This window comes from Hippocampus comes, unplaced genomic scaffold (genome assembly GCF_001891065.2).
Source record: "Hippocampus comes isolate QL1 unplaced genomic scaffold, H_comes_QL1_v1.1 scaffold330, whole genome shotgun sequence".
Classification (NCBI taxonomy): Eukaryota; Metazoa; Chordata; class Actinopteri; order Syngnathiformes; family Syngnathidae; genus Hippocampus; species Hippocampus comes.
Genome location: NW_017804754.1, coordinates 7,989 through 23,822, shown reverse-complemented (window position 1 = coordinate 23,822; position 15,834 = coordinate 7,989). Strand labels below are relative to the sequence as shown.

Here is a 15,834-nt window from a genome sequence, read left to right as displayed (position 1 = left end):
CAGGGGCCGCAGTCATGCAGCAAACCAAAAAAGGCGCCCATGAGCTATTCATAAGAGCTTGGAAAAGGATGAAGGCTTTTTTTTTTTTTTTAAATGTAATTTTTTGGGGAGATGTTTTTCCAGTCCAGTGGTCAGGTTCACATTGACTGTGAACTTTGTGGGTTTGATACGTGAGGTCTCGCAGAATAAATTCACGACGTTAAGAAGGTTAGTCTTGGGAGAATCGCTTCCTTTTCGAGAGGATGTATTAAGAAAAACACATTGGAGTTTCTTTACTGTACCGCTACCGCCTGTGATCTTTTGTTTTCGGAACTCAGTCTTGCATTAATATTTTCTATTTATCCAAAAGAACCCATGGGGGGACGGTGACCACTTTTGTATCTGATCTATGTTTCCCCATGTGTTTCCATTTAAAATGAGGCGTGTCCAAAAAGTCCCTGGACAAGCAACCACACAGCTAAGGCCTTTATGGCTGCAAACACCTTCTTTTGACTATTAGTGCCGTACTGATGAGCTGAGAGGACTTGCAACGTTCCAGAGAATAGCATATTTGTAATATGCTGGCCCCAAGTGGCAAGAGTGAGCACACACAATTGGTGCTGTGCAACATTTTATTTTATTCTGTTTAATGATGTACACATCAGCACTTTTACTTTTACCAGAGTGTTTTTTTTTTTTTAATATACAAGTATCAGTTCTTCTACGTATGTACAGTGTTGAGTACTTTTTGCCACCTCTGAACGGGACGAAATGTCACCCACTGTCTAATAAGCTCACATGACGTCCCACCAATTGACACAAGTCAAAATGACGGCAGAGCATCCCATTAGCACCATATAGAGAGTGACAGAAGGAGGGGCAAGAGTGGCTCTGGAGGGGGGGTTGGCGTTGTAGGGGGGCTATCCCTTGAGACTGGAGAAGTGATACTCAGAGGAGTGAGGGGATGCCAGGGATGGACTTCAAGTGAGGGGGAACGAGAAGAAAAGAAATCAAGCTTAAAGGTAAGACCGCTTTGACTCTTCACAAGATGCGTGCGTGTCTAACTTGAAGTGAGGCAAAATGGGGTCAGTGTGGGTGGGTGGGTGGGGGCATGCTGAAAGGGCGAGCCTCCAGTAACAAGTGCTGCTCACTTGAGTAATCGCTGGTGATTCACAAACTACATGTAAGTGCCCACGGCTGTGACTGAGTGCTCCGTTGCCACCTTGGCTTTGTTTTTGGCTTGGATTGGATAACGCGGCCTGTTTGTATCACGGCTTTTCTGTGTCCCGTTTCTCTCCGTCTTTTTTTTTCTTTTTTCGGAAGCCTCCGCCGATGACGACTTGACATAAAAATAGATGTGAACAGAGAGAAGTATAAGCCCATTGAGATCTTCTGCACTTTTTAGGCATGAAACCTGAAAAGGGAATATTAAAGTCACGGTAAAGTGAAAAGTGTGTCTTAAATCCGACACGCCATAGACAATCTTCACAACGTTGCCAAATTTGAATGATTAATCATGAAAAATCCCAAATCTTGAACACTATGGGCGTGTCCGCCAAATGCGCTGAAACCACACCCTGCTCAACTGTCAATTGAAATCCACTCCTACAAATGAATGATACTTTCTCCAGCATCTTTATGCCTCCACATAGCTACATGTTTGACTCGTAAAAATATAGCCACGTAAAGCCTCCAGTGGCTGGAATATGTTCCACTGAGTCATCGTGATGCTTATCCACCGCGCGACGAGGCGCTCTAAAGAATACGAAAACCCTGTCCACACTCTGGCTGTCACGTTGTACTTGTAAAATTGGTTTTACGTGGCTCTTCTGCCGTCTCTTTGTGATGTTCGCACACTCAGGGCCAACGACGGGGCACTCTTAAGTGGCCATGCCACCCCGAAGCGCCTGTCCGCATGCTGCCAGTCTAGACAGACTTAAATAATAAAATAAAATAGAAATCCCCCTCCTCACTCTTCAGTCTTTCTCAGCAAGACATGCGTGAACTTGTGGCTGACAATGCAACGCTCTAAAGCGGCCACGCCGGTGGACTGTCTGCACGCAAGGTGCGTTTTTAAGGTGTACTCGAGGTACTTAAGTCTTGTGACCGCTTTGGCTCCCTCTGTCCTTGTCTGCCTCTGCTTCGTCACGAACGAAAAGGATCAGGATGTTGTCAGAAAAACAAGTTTGCCAGAAAAACACGCAGTCTGGAACTAAATGTGAGGACGAGCTCGCTGCGTGACAGATAAGTAGGTGCAGTCATGTCTCGCGCTGGTGGTGGTGAGGCGTGGCTAGTCTCTTTCACATTACTCTCACACACACGACAGAATGTGCTCCTGTCTTTCTCCACAGACCCACTTTTGCCACAGTTTCCTTTGATTTGCTGCAGTAGGCGCTTAAAAGCAGCAAGGGTGGCTCTGGACGTTGGCTTTATGCATTCATCGGAGCAAAAGGGAAAGATGACCTTTTCACTGCTGTTTATTTTTGGGGAAGAATGCAGGAGCAGCTGTTCTATTCCTGCCGCTGCAGTCCTCACCCCCACCTCCCCGCACCCTCCTTGTGAATTCCCGTCTGCCACTGGGACAGCTACGCATGTATCCGACCTGGGAATGCTATAAATAACAAGTTGTTCAAGTTTTTGGCAAGAAGAGCAGCGAGCGGCATTGTTGTTTTTATGTGATTATATTTTCTAAGGTAGTCATTCAAAATGTATAATGAGACCGTCAGGTGTGCCGAGAGGTATGAGCCACCAATTTCTATCCTTCACCCCTCCGAAAATTTACCGCCAATTTGTGATAGTTCATCTCTCTATACTCACGACGAATAGTGTAGAACATTGAAATGCTCTCCCACTAGATGGCAGAAGGTACATTGAACCCGCGCGCTCACCTTCTCCCTTTCCTGCAACTGAATAACAGCTTTGTGCTCAACTCAAAAGGTTCTCAGTTTCGTTCTGCCTCTCCAGTCTGCAGAACGGCTCTGTTCACAACAGACTCGTCTCTAATGACAGTCGAGGCGTCCAACCAGTTGCATGATAATCGCTGGCGTGGCTCAGCCAACAAAAACTGCCTTCCCTTGATTGAAATGTGCGTTAAACGGCCTAGCAACTCGCTCTTGCCTAACAGCAACAACTCGACAAGCCACCACCATGGCGAGCCTCCCCCAAGAACCGACTCAAGACCTCGCCAAACGCAGCTTCTGGATGGTAAGCGTTGCGCCCGGTGTGAAAACTCCCATCCGGAGGCTTCGACACGCACGTGTTGGCCAGCATACACCTCACCTCACGATTGCTGTGTGCTGTTCTTCCAGCCAGGGAATTACGTACCCACGGTGCACAGAACCCAGCAGTCCTACCGGGCCTGCAACGACCTCGTGGCCTGCTTCACGGAGAGGGCCAGTGTCGAAAGGCAGTACGCCCAGCAGCTCAGCCAATGGAGCAGCAAGTGGAAGGCCATCGTGGATTCTCGTGAGTAAGCCAGGCTCGCAATGGGAAAAAACGTTTGCGCTTTCATTTTGGATATCTAGCCTAATGTCCTTGCACTCGTACAAGTGGACATTGCGCTGCTCCTACTTGATCACGTGGGAGGCATTCTAATACAGACAAAGATGAAGGAAGGGGTCGCAGTTCCTCAGTAAGCTACATTAATAATGTGTTGTTCTCTGCAGAGGATAAAGAATACGTTGCGCTTTTCATCGTCTTACTAGCGAGGACAAAGAGAATTGTAGTACATGGACCTTTGTAAGCTGGATGACAAGGATTTTCACTAAATGCCCAACCAGTGTTTCTTACTCACGGTTATGTCAAAACATTGCGAACATGCAGAGCCTGAGTAATTTCGAAACAATCTCTTAATGGATTTTAAATGAGCCCATGTGCTTTACAGTGGAAAGATGGAGATCATTGCTTCTTTATTGGTTCCATGACTCACCTCCGAGGCGGGCGATGTTTCTTCCCTCCATTTGTCATGTTCCCCAGGGCCGCTCTACGGCTCGCTGATGACGGCCTGGCAAAGCTTCTTCACCTCCACCGAGCGCCTGTCCGCCCTCCACTTGTCCATCTCGCAGTCTCTCGTGGCAGAGGAAGGCGTCCGGGTCAAGACCTGGCAGAGGGAGACCTTTCCCAAGAAACTCTTCTGCGGCTTCCGGGAAAGCTACGACAACAACGCCAGTTTTTCACGAGTGCAGAAACCATGGAACAAGAAGCTGACCAAGGTCTCTAACATACATTTTTTAAAAAATTTTTTTTTAAGGAATGTCTGAGTTTGGGCCTGTCTCAAGAGTGGTTAGCCTGTTAACAGCTGACCAAAAGAAAACTCTGCTAGTTTCACAATGCTATAATGATAATTTAAGATCATTTCTTCATCGGTATCATTTCGTTTGGCTGTGAGGAAAAAAAAAAAGGCCACAAACTAAAGTTAGGAGGGGGGAAAAAATACGTGGTCCAAACATCTATCAAGACTTCATGAAAGATGATAACTAACATTTACTTCAACGAACTTGTGGATTGAGTGGACTAGATTTAAATTGTAATATCAACAGTCTCCACTAGATGGCAAACAAGTTTCATTTGCGTTTATACTGCCGTATATTACAGCATGAGTGAGCCGAATCATTTGTTGTCAATTTGGGATGGTATGCAGCACAAACATAGTACCGCAATCATGCAAAAAAATGAGTTTATTTCATATTTTTTTCGACAAAATGTCCAAAATCATTTCTTGCCCTTAATCTTGGTTTCTTTTTCCGAAGTTTTGTGCCGTCCCTAAAGACAGTCGTTTGCACCGGAAAACAAATGACAGTATGCGGTTATTTTTTTGTTTGTGTCAAACATGCATTGAAAACAGAGCACTTATTTTGCACACATGGATGTATTTTGTCCAGATTTAAAATAGTATTTTGTGAGGCGTTGTGCCAGTGTTGTTGCACTGATAAATCAAAAATAAAGTACTGAGTCCACTGTTGGCCCACTGTAATCCTCAGTGACTCAACTAAAGCAGGTGTTGTCTTGTGAGAGGCCGCTTCCTGTGTTTTTTCCGTGATTTGCTCTTGTCGCAAGAGGGCTCTCGCGAGACCACTTGCCCAGTGCGGACTATCTTGCATGTGGATCTGATAAATGTCGACTTAGCTCAGGATTTCCAATACAAAGCAGATGTTTCTCCTCCGTGCAGAAGTCTTGTCTCGGCGATGATTGACATCAGTGCCAGTGGCTGCATGCAACTCCCGCCGTTCAGATGTTTACACGAGGACTCAATTTCCCGTTCTGGCGCTCGAGTCACATCGACGTATTGCGGAAAATGTGGTACAAATCGCTTCGGCTGGTGAGCGAGCAAGTACGATCAAAGCGCTTTTGGAACCGCAGCGAAAACTCTCGTTTATACTGTACAATGTATTATTTGGACCGGCAAATTGTTGTGCGCGTTTGCACTGCCAAAGATGACAACAAAGACTTGCAGACCACTCCCATTTCCAGTCGTCTTGACTGGTTCACTTGGATTATTTAGTTTCATTTGTGTGTTTATAGGCATGTGTGTGTTTGTGTTAAACAGCTGGAGAAGGCCCGGGCCACGTACCACAAGTGCTGTCAGAAGGAGCAGAGTGCCATGGACAAAGAGAAACAAGCTAACGACGCTGAAAATTGGAGTCCAGAGAAAAAGCAGAAGGTGACGGAGGCCAGAGAATTGGCCACAGACGCTAAAGAAAAGGTGATCGCCTCAAAAACGCCTTCAAGTCCTTCAAGAAATGCCAACGACTATTTTAACATCATCTTCCCAAATTATTTTTTGGAAGATTTTAGAGCCGCGAGCTATGCAATAAATACAAAGATGAGCTGACTAAGCCGTTCAGCAGGCGCAAATGATTCTGCGCTGACCTTCGTGACTGACCAGTTCCTTCTCAAAGCAATTCATTTTTTAACTTTTGTATATCCAATCCATTTTTCACTGTTTTCTTTAAAAAAAATCTGGTATTGTCATATTCGTTATTTAATAACATTAATGAATGAAAAATCAATAGCTACATTCAATTAATATATTTTACAGTAAAAATACATTGTTGATAAATAAATGATCCGTGGGCCTGTGTTATGTGGTCACAAATCCTGAGTGAAATTTGTTGTACTCCAAGGAAGTTTTGCTGTCCCAGTGCACGTGCTTGTGTTTATTCAGTCTTGCTACTTTCTTATCCAAACAATGTCCTTTTAACCTTGAATCTTTCCTCCGTGCGCTGCCCATATTTGGACATGCCTTGTCGTTGGACTGCTCTGTGTTTATGAAGCCCAGGATGGGAGCAGTGACAAGCACCACATCGTGTCAAGCGAAAAGGGAGCATTTTTAATGTTTGTAATACCACCAAAGATGACAAAGTATTCACACTCTGGACCTAACTGGAAATGCAGATACTTATATGGGGGAAAAAAAAAAGCTAAATTTGTTCCATGACTAAACGCGAAACTTAAATCATCTTTCCCCATTGAAATGAATGGAAATGCCATTCATCCCTTCAAAAAAATAGCAAATTTTGTAATGCGCATTTCTAATGAGAAGAGTAACACTCTATTGTGTTGTACTTTAGAAAAACAGTAATGACATAATTAAATAGAAAGTAAAGAGTTAAACCGTTTCTGTCACACTTTTTGCGTCAATTCAATGGACATTGCGCTGCTCCTTCTGGTGTGAATGACCTGGCTGCCACAGACATATTGAGATACATATTCATGATTCAACTCATGTACTTAACAGAGAAGGGTATGTGCGGAGTTTCTTTGTGAGTCACTGCAAAAACGCATCTCCGCAGGCTCGGGAGCGCTACGAGAAACTCCTGGAGGATGTCACGAGCTACACGCCGCGCTACATGGAGGAGATGGAGGTCATTTTTGAGCAGTCGCAGGAGGAGGAGAGGAAACGCATCAGCTTCTTGAAGCAGGCCTTCCTGTCCATCCACAGACACCTCGATGTCACCAACAACGACAGGTGCCGAGACGACCATCTTCCGGACTTTTATTTGTTGCGTTTTACAAACATGCACTGTATGTGTGTGTGTGGTTACATCAGTGTAAAGGAAGTTTACAATGAACTCCATCAAACTCTGATGGCCATCAACGAGGAGGAGGACCTCAAATGGTGGAAGAACAATCATGGGCCCGGCATGCTCACCAACTGGCCGAAGATCCAGGTACAGAATCCATACAATATTGAGCCCTGATAGGATCGAGAAAATCCGCAAATCCGAAAGCGGTTTGTCATTTCACATGGATGCCGCAAGATGGAGATGAAGCACTTAAAATGGAGATGATCATAAAGCATCAACGCCGTGCGACTTTGTGAGTCGAGTCTTACAATTGGGCACTAAAATGCCTGTCTTTGTTCAGGAGTGGGTCCCACCGGTAAAAAAGCTGAAAAGAAAGAAGAGAGAGCAGAAAGGCAAAGAAGGCCGACCGTAAGTCAACTCGGTCCCCCAAGTGGAATTTTGATTCTTCCTGTTTCTGATGACTCTTTCTTATTAGAGTGATGATCGGAGGCGTGAAGGTTCGAGCTCTGTATGACTACACGGGGGAGGAGGGCGATGAGCTCTCCTTTAAAGCAGGTGAAACACTGACCAATATACAGTATGTGTCTCATTTCTTTGTATATAAAAGGGACTTTTCATGGCATGCAATTATTTCTCTCATGATGCGACCGTGTTATTTTTCAATCACGACCTGAGCGAGATCAACCATCGCCTGCCTCAATTATCTTTCCACATTGAAACAAATGGAAATGCCTTCTTGTGTCGACGCCTTTTGGCCAATTAATACAATTACGGACGCACGCGAAGAAGAGTTCGGAAAGCTGCATGAATGTTCGTCGTTCTTCGCAGTGGATGAAGAATATATGCCCGCGAGTTGTTATTGATGCGATGCTCGCTGTGATGCCAGGTGAGGAGTTCCTGAAGGTCGAGGAGGAGGATGACCAGGGCTGGTGCCGGGGGGTCCTGAGCGGAGGGAAGGAGGGCTTCTACCCGGCCAATTATGTCGAACTCGTCCAGTGACGTCACTCTTCCTGAATTATTGTGTCCTGAAGCCATGTCGCGCACACACACGCTCCAATAGCTTCGGTTTCAAATGAACAGAGAGAACTTGGAAGCCTTTCGTGATTAAATTAATAAAAAACGACAGCGTACGCGTGTGTCAGTGGCAGGACTTAGGATCACGTGGTCAAAACTTCTGCCTGTTCACGAGGTTGATGTTTACAGCAGAACAGGGTTTCCAAAACTCTGGCGTAAAACGAGCCAAATTGATCATCAGGCAGGCCGGCCATTTTCTTGGCAACTTGACTTTGGATGCAGGTTTTTATTTTTTTCTGATTAGGAAATGTACAGTTCATGCTACTTCATGATGCATATGTTCGGGTCCCGCGAAGGAAGTTTGGGTGTTGAGGTGATCGCGTTTGCGGCGACCCGTGACTTTTTCCCCAAATAAAAACATGTCTTTCCATCCACTCCTGCTTCTTGATACAAGACAATTGAATGCATGGAAAAATGTGACTGGAGGAGGCGGAACATCTTGTTATCTTCTAATGGGCTACATGCAGTGGTTGAAATCTGTGTGTGTGTTTGGCCTAACTGACAGAGTTCCTGGTTGAATTGTTCTGGACAGAATGTGGTAATATTGTATCATAGTTATCTTTCGAATGGTTATTATTGCTTGTTCTACTTTTCTGACTCATTTTTTGACTCATGCCGCAACTTTTCAGATCTTGACTTCTCCGTTGCACGTTTGCATTTCGATTCCCGAATCATTTGAATTGGTTCGGCCTCACGCGATTGATCGCGAGGCCCCCCCGCGTGCAGTGTTGCAGAAACCTCCGAGCGGTGACGTTGACGACTGCGCCAGTCGCCCAACCGGTTTGATGAGATGTCTGAAAATTACATGACGGATAAACTGATGCCACCCGCTGCTACAACACTTGGAAGGCTTTTGTAAGCGCCCATGTCTGCCATCGCTTGCCATTGCTTGCTTCTCCCTCCATGAGTAAGTACACAGCACAGTCAGCTTTGATTGCAGATTCTGCTGAGCCGTTGTCATTTCACCGCCCAGGCCTGCTCGATCGCGATGGAATTTGCCTGCGGTTTTGTCTACGTGCCTCCACCGAAGGACAGCCAGCAAGCCTTCAAACGCTCAGGTGGGATGTGAAATTGGTGATTCTTATGCTCAGGGACGTACAAGCGGGGGGGTCGGCGGGGGTGATGAGACACCTGTACCCGAGGTCGCATTCAGTGTATCGTTCGTTCGGAGAGATTGTCCGATAGCGGTGCAGCCGTTCAGGCGTTTATCTTTTTTTGTTTTTCTTTCAAAATCATGTTTGGAATATGAGCACAATTTATTCACACGCATGTGAAGATTCTCATTGAATTAATTTCAAGATGATGCACTGAACCCTACGGGGCCCTCAAAGTTTCATGCTTTTGTGTACATTTTCCTGCGTGCGCTTCCCACTTCGTCAAATGATGTCATTCCAGTTATTGAAATGAGCCCTGTAATTGGCCGGGGTCTGCCCCGCCTCTCGGCAAAAGTCGGCTGGGATAGGCTCGAGCTCTCCCGTGACGCCAAATGAGCGAAACGGATGAGTCATTTCATTTCTATTGATTACTTGCCAGTTTCATAAACGGCTTCAATAATTTTCTTGTTCGTGGGAATGGGAATGATCATCACATTTTGACGCCATGCGCTCATTACGGCATAGGCAAGAATACATCTTGATCATCCTTAGAATGTGTTTTCCGATTGACGTATTGCCGTGATACCTGCACGAAATCTTTGGATATTTTCCCAGCCAAGTATTTATTCAAATATTCACCCACGACATCCTTGGTTTAAGATACATACATACAAGAACGACATCTGAGGTTTCCATGCATTCTTGGTTTCTTCATATGTTTAATTGAAACAGTAGTTGATGATTTTGCATCATCCATTTCATGGTCATCCACCCCCCGCGCCAAAAAAAATAACAACAGTAGAAGATTTGTTGAATAGTGTCGATTTTCCTAAAACGATATGCAGTTTACTCCCACCTGTGCGAAGAGCTTTCCCGGGTAGTAAGGCCACATTTCTTTGTCCGTGAAGTATTATGAAACAGCCCTGCGAAACAACCTTTTCTGTCATCCTTTCATAACAAATGTTTTCTTGGAGATAAGCTCGCTAAAAGCCTTCCATGTGAGTCATGCGAGCTTGACGGCTTGAAAGGAACACAAAGGCGCAATCTCTGGTATTTGCATTCCTCGCAGCGCTTCTACCTCCCGTCAGCTGGGTCCGTCCTGTCAGAGCGCCCCCTCCTCCGCCCCTCGAGATCAAAGAGATCAAGGTGGGCGAGTCGCCCCCCAAGGTCGGCCAGCAGCCGCACAAGAGCAAGCGGCAGGGGCCGCCGGCTTCGACGTCCGCCTTCTATGACAATGTCGACCTTGAGAGCAATTCTCCCAAGCAGCTGACGCCCACCCGAAAGACAGGTACAGTGATTTTAAATCGGACCGGCAAGTTGGTGCCGTTGTTCAATCCGGCTTCTTTCATCTCAAGTAGCAAAACTGGCTAAAGTAAAGCCTGTCCTCTCTCAAGAGCACTTTGAAATGGTCCTTCATGCCTTCGTCACATCCCGGCTGGATGACTCTAATGCACTTTACTTTGGAGTCACACAATCCTCCATTCAGTGTCTCCAGTTGGTCCAGATTGCTGCTGCTCCCCTCTTGACTAGTACTCGGAAGAGGGAGCAGTATTGTATCACTGGAAGACAAACATGTTCAGGTTTTGGCTATTTGGGGATAAATGTGTCTGTGTACGGCTTCCCCACAGCTTTGCTTCCTCCCCACCTGAGACCGGCGGCAAGCAGCCACTCGCCTTCTTCCAGCCAGCCGTTCTCTTATGACAACGGCGTGGAGTCGCCGTCGTCGTGGTCCGCAAACAACGCGGCAGTTTTACCAGAAGGCGCCAGGCTCAGTGGAAATGCGCCTGGCCAGGTGACACGTAAGCAAACGAAGCGAAATATGCCAGATATTTAGTTTGGGTTTTGTTTTCATTTTTCTGATTCTTTTCAAAATGAATCAAGCGGAACCTGTTGTTAAAGAGTCGGTCAGACGACAGAAGGTTTTGTTTACCGGCGGTATAAATCGAAGATCGAGAAGGACGTAAGGTCTCCAGACATTATGACAAGGCCTAATTTGAGACTTCTGATATCCGGCAGCCTCGGCCCCTCCCCTTCCTCCTCGTCCTTCCTTAATGAAGTACATGCCGGAGTATGTGGTGATTCTGCCCACATCTTCCACCACAGAAAAAACGCTCCTGACCCCGCCTCCAGCCACGCCACCTCCAGGTATACACATCGCTATCGCTTTATCACCTGTTGTCACAAGGCTGCAAATGTCACACAGCGAAAGTTGATTTTTTTTTTTAGGTACCCAGACTGAAAGTGAGTATTCATCTTTCTGATGATAATCTACTTGTACCCCCTATATTAAAAAAAAAAAAAAAAAGATAGCTGTACTTTCTAGTCCTTCCTCTGTCAAAATATGACATGACAATGTATCCACACTTCTACTCAAGTACAGCCGGTGAGTACTTTTCCCATCTGTGCTCCTCCGCAGCCACAGAAGATAAAAGGCCGCTGCCGGGAAACCCCAACGTGATCCTTGTCAGTTTGGGAAAGCTGCTCTCAGAGAAAGGTCAGTCAACTGTTATGCTCGTTGTTTTCAGTCTTCCGTTGTCTTCGCTGATAATGATGATGCTTGTGCTTTTTCCAGTGCAGCACACGCAGGGAAAACCTACTTCCTGCTCCCAGTGTGGCTCCGTGCTGGACTACACCTATGACAACCTGGTAGGCAAAGCTTCTGTCGTCGTTGCGCTGTACGTAATGGCATCGCTACACGAGCAATGATAGAGCAGCAAAGTGGACCGTACGAGTACACGACAGCAGATCAATCCATCAAGAGTGTTGGAGCCTTTACACAAACGTCGTCTTAACATCAACGTGACCTTAAAATCCAGTCTTCCGCATCAAATGGATGTCACGTGACCGCCGGGGTTACCTTCTTTAGCTGCAGGCTAAGGGCTGTTACTTCTGTGAGCCGCCTGCGTGGAGCAACGCCCCAAGTGCCGGTTTGCAGCACGGCCTGTTCGTGCTGAGCCCGTCCGAAAACCTCACGAGGGCCTCGCAGCCTCTGCTCATCTTTTGCATCGACATCTCGGCCTCCATGAGCATCACCTCTCAGGTGCACGGCACACCCAGAGGACAAACTGCTACCTGTTACCTCACGGCACAGATTGTGATCGCGTTCTTGTCTTGCGAAGGTTTTGACGGGGCAGGAGTCTATCCACAGATCGCGGCTGGAGGTAAGAGACTGTGCAAATTTGCAACGACTAATCCATCAAGAAATTTTAAATATTTTGATATTCTGAAAAAAATGCTATATCGAAGCTTTCTGCAAAAGCTGATAAAGCAAATTTCCATTTTTTTTCCCTGTAATGGCTTTACAGCCCTGTACAAATCTTTCAGTATTTTAACTTCATGCCGCAAAAGGCCCGTGCGCCAAGTTTGGACCCCGGTGTTGTAGAATCTGTGCAGTGCAATACCATTTCAACAGCACATTGGTTTGTGGAATATTAACCGATTTTGTTCATTGCAGTTTGTCCAGGAAGCGGTTTTACTATGTGTTCAAAAGCTGAGCGAACAACAGCCTGATACACCCGTTGGGCTCATCACCTTCAACTATGAGGTACAACCAAATACAATTTTATCACACATGGACTGAAAAACAAAAAAAAAACATCTTGAAATACCCATTTTGGTGATTCTCAGTCTGGTATGTGGGCTCCTTCTTGTGGAACCTGAAAGAATGACTGAGTACAGTTCACTTGTATTTAACTTTTCAAATCAATATTTGCATTCTTTTTTTTTTTTTGAATCAACCGTTTTTTGACGACCGCTACTTTCAATGAATTTGCATTGGTAAAGCAACTCCACCACCAAGCAAAATTCTGTTGTTCCGCCACTCTATGATAGGTGACAGTACACGGATGCGGAGATTTCCCGTCGCATGTCCTGAGTGGAGACGAACTGACGGACAGTGAAAATCTGAAAGCGGCCGCGTCCGTTTTCACCACTCCGGCGCCGCTGTCGTACACGAAAAAATTCCTGCAGGAGCAAGTCAGCGGGTACGAGGAGCATCATTTACAATCAGCCCCATTGTCTCTGACGAGCCGGTCACTCGGAAGGCAATTTCTCCAGACTTTGCTTGATCTCAATTTGACGTTATTGTGGCATTCTTGCGTTTTTCTCCGAAGCTTGTCTGCAGTGGGCATCACAGCGCTGGGCCCAGCAGCTCTCGTCGCCATCACCATGGCTTCCAGGCACCCGGGCTCCAAGGTATCCCATCATCCGCGCCCGAATGACATTTTTTCACCAAATCAAACCAGTCACGGGAACTTTATCTCTGAAAAGGTGATCATCTGCACAGACGGGAAGGCCAACACGCCGTTAGGGAATCTGGAGGCGGAGGACAATGGCGCACGCACGCTCCTCTCGTCCACAATCTTCTACCAGGAATTGGGGGAAGATGCTGCCAATCAGGGGTCATTTCCAAATGCTTGAAATTCAAATTCTGAGGAGTTAGCCGCATGATTAGCTAGCAGTGTCCACTTTCATTTTTTTGAATTCATGGAACGGTGGTGCCTCGAGAGAGAATGATTGACAGTGAACTGTGCCCCTTTCACTAGTGTGACCGTCTCGGTGCTCTCTATCGAGGGAACGGACTGCAGGCTGGACGAGCTGGGAAGGCTCGCTGATCGGACAGGAGGAAAAGTAATAGATTCTCATCGGATTCTTTTTCGAACCAGTCTTTTTTTTTCTTTCTTTTCACTGTGTGTGTGTGTGTGTGTGTGTGTGTGTGTGTGTGTGTGTGTGTGTGTTGTCATTGTCCATCAGGTGGTGGTCGTGAATCCCGGGATGCTGCAGTCCGAGTTTGAGCAGATCATTGAGAACAACACCATAGCCACCAAGTGCACCGTCACATTGATTGTGCCCAACTCACTGTAAGATGAGGCGTCTCGCACTCTTTCCGCTATCGGGCTGTTGGATTTTTTTTTTTTATGGTCGAATCATATTTTAGCTTTGACCTGTTGCCATTCCAAGGGCAGGAGCTTAGTCTAGGTTTGTTTTTTTTTTTCCTCCTCCCTCTCCCTTATGTTTGTATGGCAATAACGCTATTCTGATTCTGATGCCAGTCTAATCAGCCTTTGTCATTAAAAAAAAAAAAAAAGTGATACTAATAATAATTCATGGGTTTCAATGATGTTCAACAGGAGAATGAGAGGAGAGAAAGAGGCGGGACACAAAGCGGTGAGAAAGGTTGGAAATGTGCACCTTGGAAAGGAGATCACCTTCCAGTTTGTGGCGAACGACAGCGACGGTAAGAGAAACTGATTGCGTCACTGGTTAAGTCACGCTTAGCTTGCAATTCTTGTTTGGAGCGATAGGAAATTTAAACATCGTGCCAGACCAAAAAGGTCAAGAACAAAGTGAAGGGGAGTCAAGGTGATGACAGAGAAAAACAAATCAGCACCGTGAGTTATACTTGGAGTGGCAAAACCGGTTTATGTTGCCAGGAAAAGTGTTGTTGATGGCAGCTGTCAGGGTAACCAACTATACGTGAGAATAAATTAGCCAATTATTCAACTGTGTAAAATTCGTTGTTTCAATGAAATGTGGAAAATATGTTCATGTCTTCCTTTCGATAATAAAATCGTACTCTGTGCTCATTTCTTAAATGGCTTTACTTATTCCTGATCATTTTTTCATTTCACGAAACATGCATCATGTATATGTCAAAAGATCTTTGACCAATGTTTGCATCATTGCACCATTTCCAACAAATCAATCAATATTAATGTCTTAATCTGTCTTCCAGTGTCGCCGCCGCCGTCCGGGGGCACCGTGTCCATCCAGCTGCAGCTCCGATACATGCCGAAGAACGGACAGATGATGCTGCGCGTGTTCACCGTGACCCGAAATGTCACTCATGAAAGGTGAAGTCGTCACGCATTTATTTGATTTGACCGCCACAGCGCATCCGGAAAGTCTTCAGCGTGACGACCTGATTCCAAAATCGAATGCGGCCTTCTCTCCCCCTTTCCTCCTCCTCCTCCTCAGCTTGGTGGCGCTGACTTCCCTGTCGCTGCCCATCATTCAGCTCAACTCGTCACAGGCCAGCGCCGCTCTGGCCGTCCGAGGCCGCTTCCTGGACGCCCGTCGGGAGAGCGAGCAGCAGATGAAGCTCATCGAGAGAGTGATGTGAGTACGGCGGGCTCGGACGAGAGCCAGCTGGTTTTCCTCAAGTCACGCCCCGATGCTTCTCGTGTGTCTTCAGAGAGCACAACCGCAGCGCGGAGGACAGACAGACGTACAAGGAATGGGTCATCACCATGGAGCCCATTTACAACAATATCTTTAACTTCACAAGGGTCTGTTCTTTTTTTTTTTTTGTCCACGTGTTTAGTATGTGGCTTTTTTTTTCTGGTTTAATGTCATCTCTTTCTTTTTTTCATCTTTTCCAGGCTAAATCTGTCGTCTCCGACTCACAGGTAAATGACATCAAAAAATCTGGGATGAGTGTGTCCGCACGTTTTCGTTTGAGGGCCGCATACAGAAAAATGGAAGAATGAATGGGCCACTTTTAGAATCCTTCAACTTTTTGAAACACGCTCAAGTCAGTCAAGAAAGCAGTTCTCGCTTGTTTGTATTGTCTCGTTAATTTCATCAGCTTTCTGTGAAAGGAGTGAAGGCAAACAGTCTTGGGGGCGGCCAACAGCCGTCTATCTCCCAGAGTCGATGCAGCT

The 15,834-nt window shown here is 46.1% G+C and overlaps 2 protein-coding genes across 4 annotated transcripts in view; both read left to right on the top strand.

The window, feature by feature from the left end:
* Positions 1–738: 738 nt before the first annotated feature.
* On the top strand, positions 739–8,452 carry LOC109526963 (protein kinase C and casein kinase II substrate protein 3-like). The gene is made up of 10 exons (XM_019888604.1): positions 739–1,001; positions 3,110–3,183; positions 3,288–3,444; positions 3,955–4,190; positions 5,525–5,680; positions 6,771–6,946; positions 7,028–7,148; positions 7,345–7,412; positions 7,480–7,559; positions 7,891–8,452. The coding sequence occupies exons 2-10, from the start codon at positions 3,127–3,129 to the stop codon at positions 8,001–8,003; spliced, it is 1,164 nt and encodes a 387-aa protein (XP_019744163.1). The 5' UTR covers positions 739–1,001; positions 3,110–3,126; the 3' UTR covers positions 8,004–8,452.
* Positions 8,453–8,853: 401 nt separating this feature from the next.
* Positions 8,854–15,834, top strand: part of LOC109527691 (circularly permutated Ras protein 1) — a 12,544-nt gene continuing 5,563 nt past the window's right edge. The window contains exons 1-20 of one of the 3 annotated variants that reach the window (XM_019889776.1): positions 8,854–8,985; positions 9,052–9,136; positions 10,242–10,460; positions 10,801–10,971; positions 11,189–11,317; positions 11,589–11,666; positions 11,745–11,818; positions 12,039–12,212; positions 12,292–12,333; positions 12,627–12,716; positions 13,004–13,155; positions 13,285–13,366; positions 13,442–13,572; positions 13,717–13,801; positions 13,925–14,031; positions 14,302–14,408; positions 14,907–15,024; positions 15,149–15,289; positions 15,366–15,459; positions 15,553–15,579. In XM_019889776.1, coding sequence (XP_019745335.1) covers positions 9,067–9,136; positions 10,242–10,460; positions 10,801–10,971; positions 11,189–11,317; positions 11,589–11,666; positions 11,745–11,818; positions 12,039–12,212; positions 12,292–12,333; positions 12,627–12,716; positions 13,004–13,155; positions 13,285–13,366; positions 13,442–13,572; positions 13,717–13,801; positions 13,925–14,031; positions 14,302–14,408; positions 14,907–15,024; positions 15,149–15,289; positions 15,366–15,459; positions 15,553–15,579 — 2,091 coding nt within the window. In that variant the 5' untranslated portion in view covers positions 8,854–8,985; positions 9,052–9,066. Of the gene's footprint in view, positions 9,137–10,241; positions 10,461–10,800; positions 10,972–11,188; positions 11,318–11,588; positions 11,667–11,744; positions 11,819–12,038; positions 12,213–12,291; positions 12,334–12,626; positions 12,717–13,003; positions 13,156–13,284; positions 13,367–13,441; positions 13,573–13,716; positions 13,802–13,924; positions 14,032–14,301; positions 14,409–14,906; positions 15,025–15,148; positions 15,290–15,365; positions 15,460–15,552; positions 15,580–15,834 lie in introns of all 3 variants that reach the window. The other 2 variants (XM_019889938.1, XM_019889858.1) reach the window with 2 other exon arrangements.

Coding starts and splice junctions, on each gene's coding strand:
- LOC109526963 (XM_019888604.1), top strand. CDS start 3,127: ATGGCGAGCCTCCCCCAAGAACCGACTCAAGACCTCGCCAAACGCAGC. Junction 4,191..5,524: donor GGAACAAGAAGCTGACCAAG/GTCTCTAACATA, acceptor TGTGTTAAACAG/CTGGAGAAGGCCCGGGCCAC. Junction 6,947..7,027: donor GATGTCACCAACAACGACAG/GTGCCGAGACGA, acceptor TGGTTACATCAG/TGTAAAGGAAGTTTACAATG.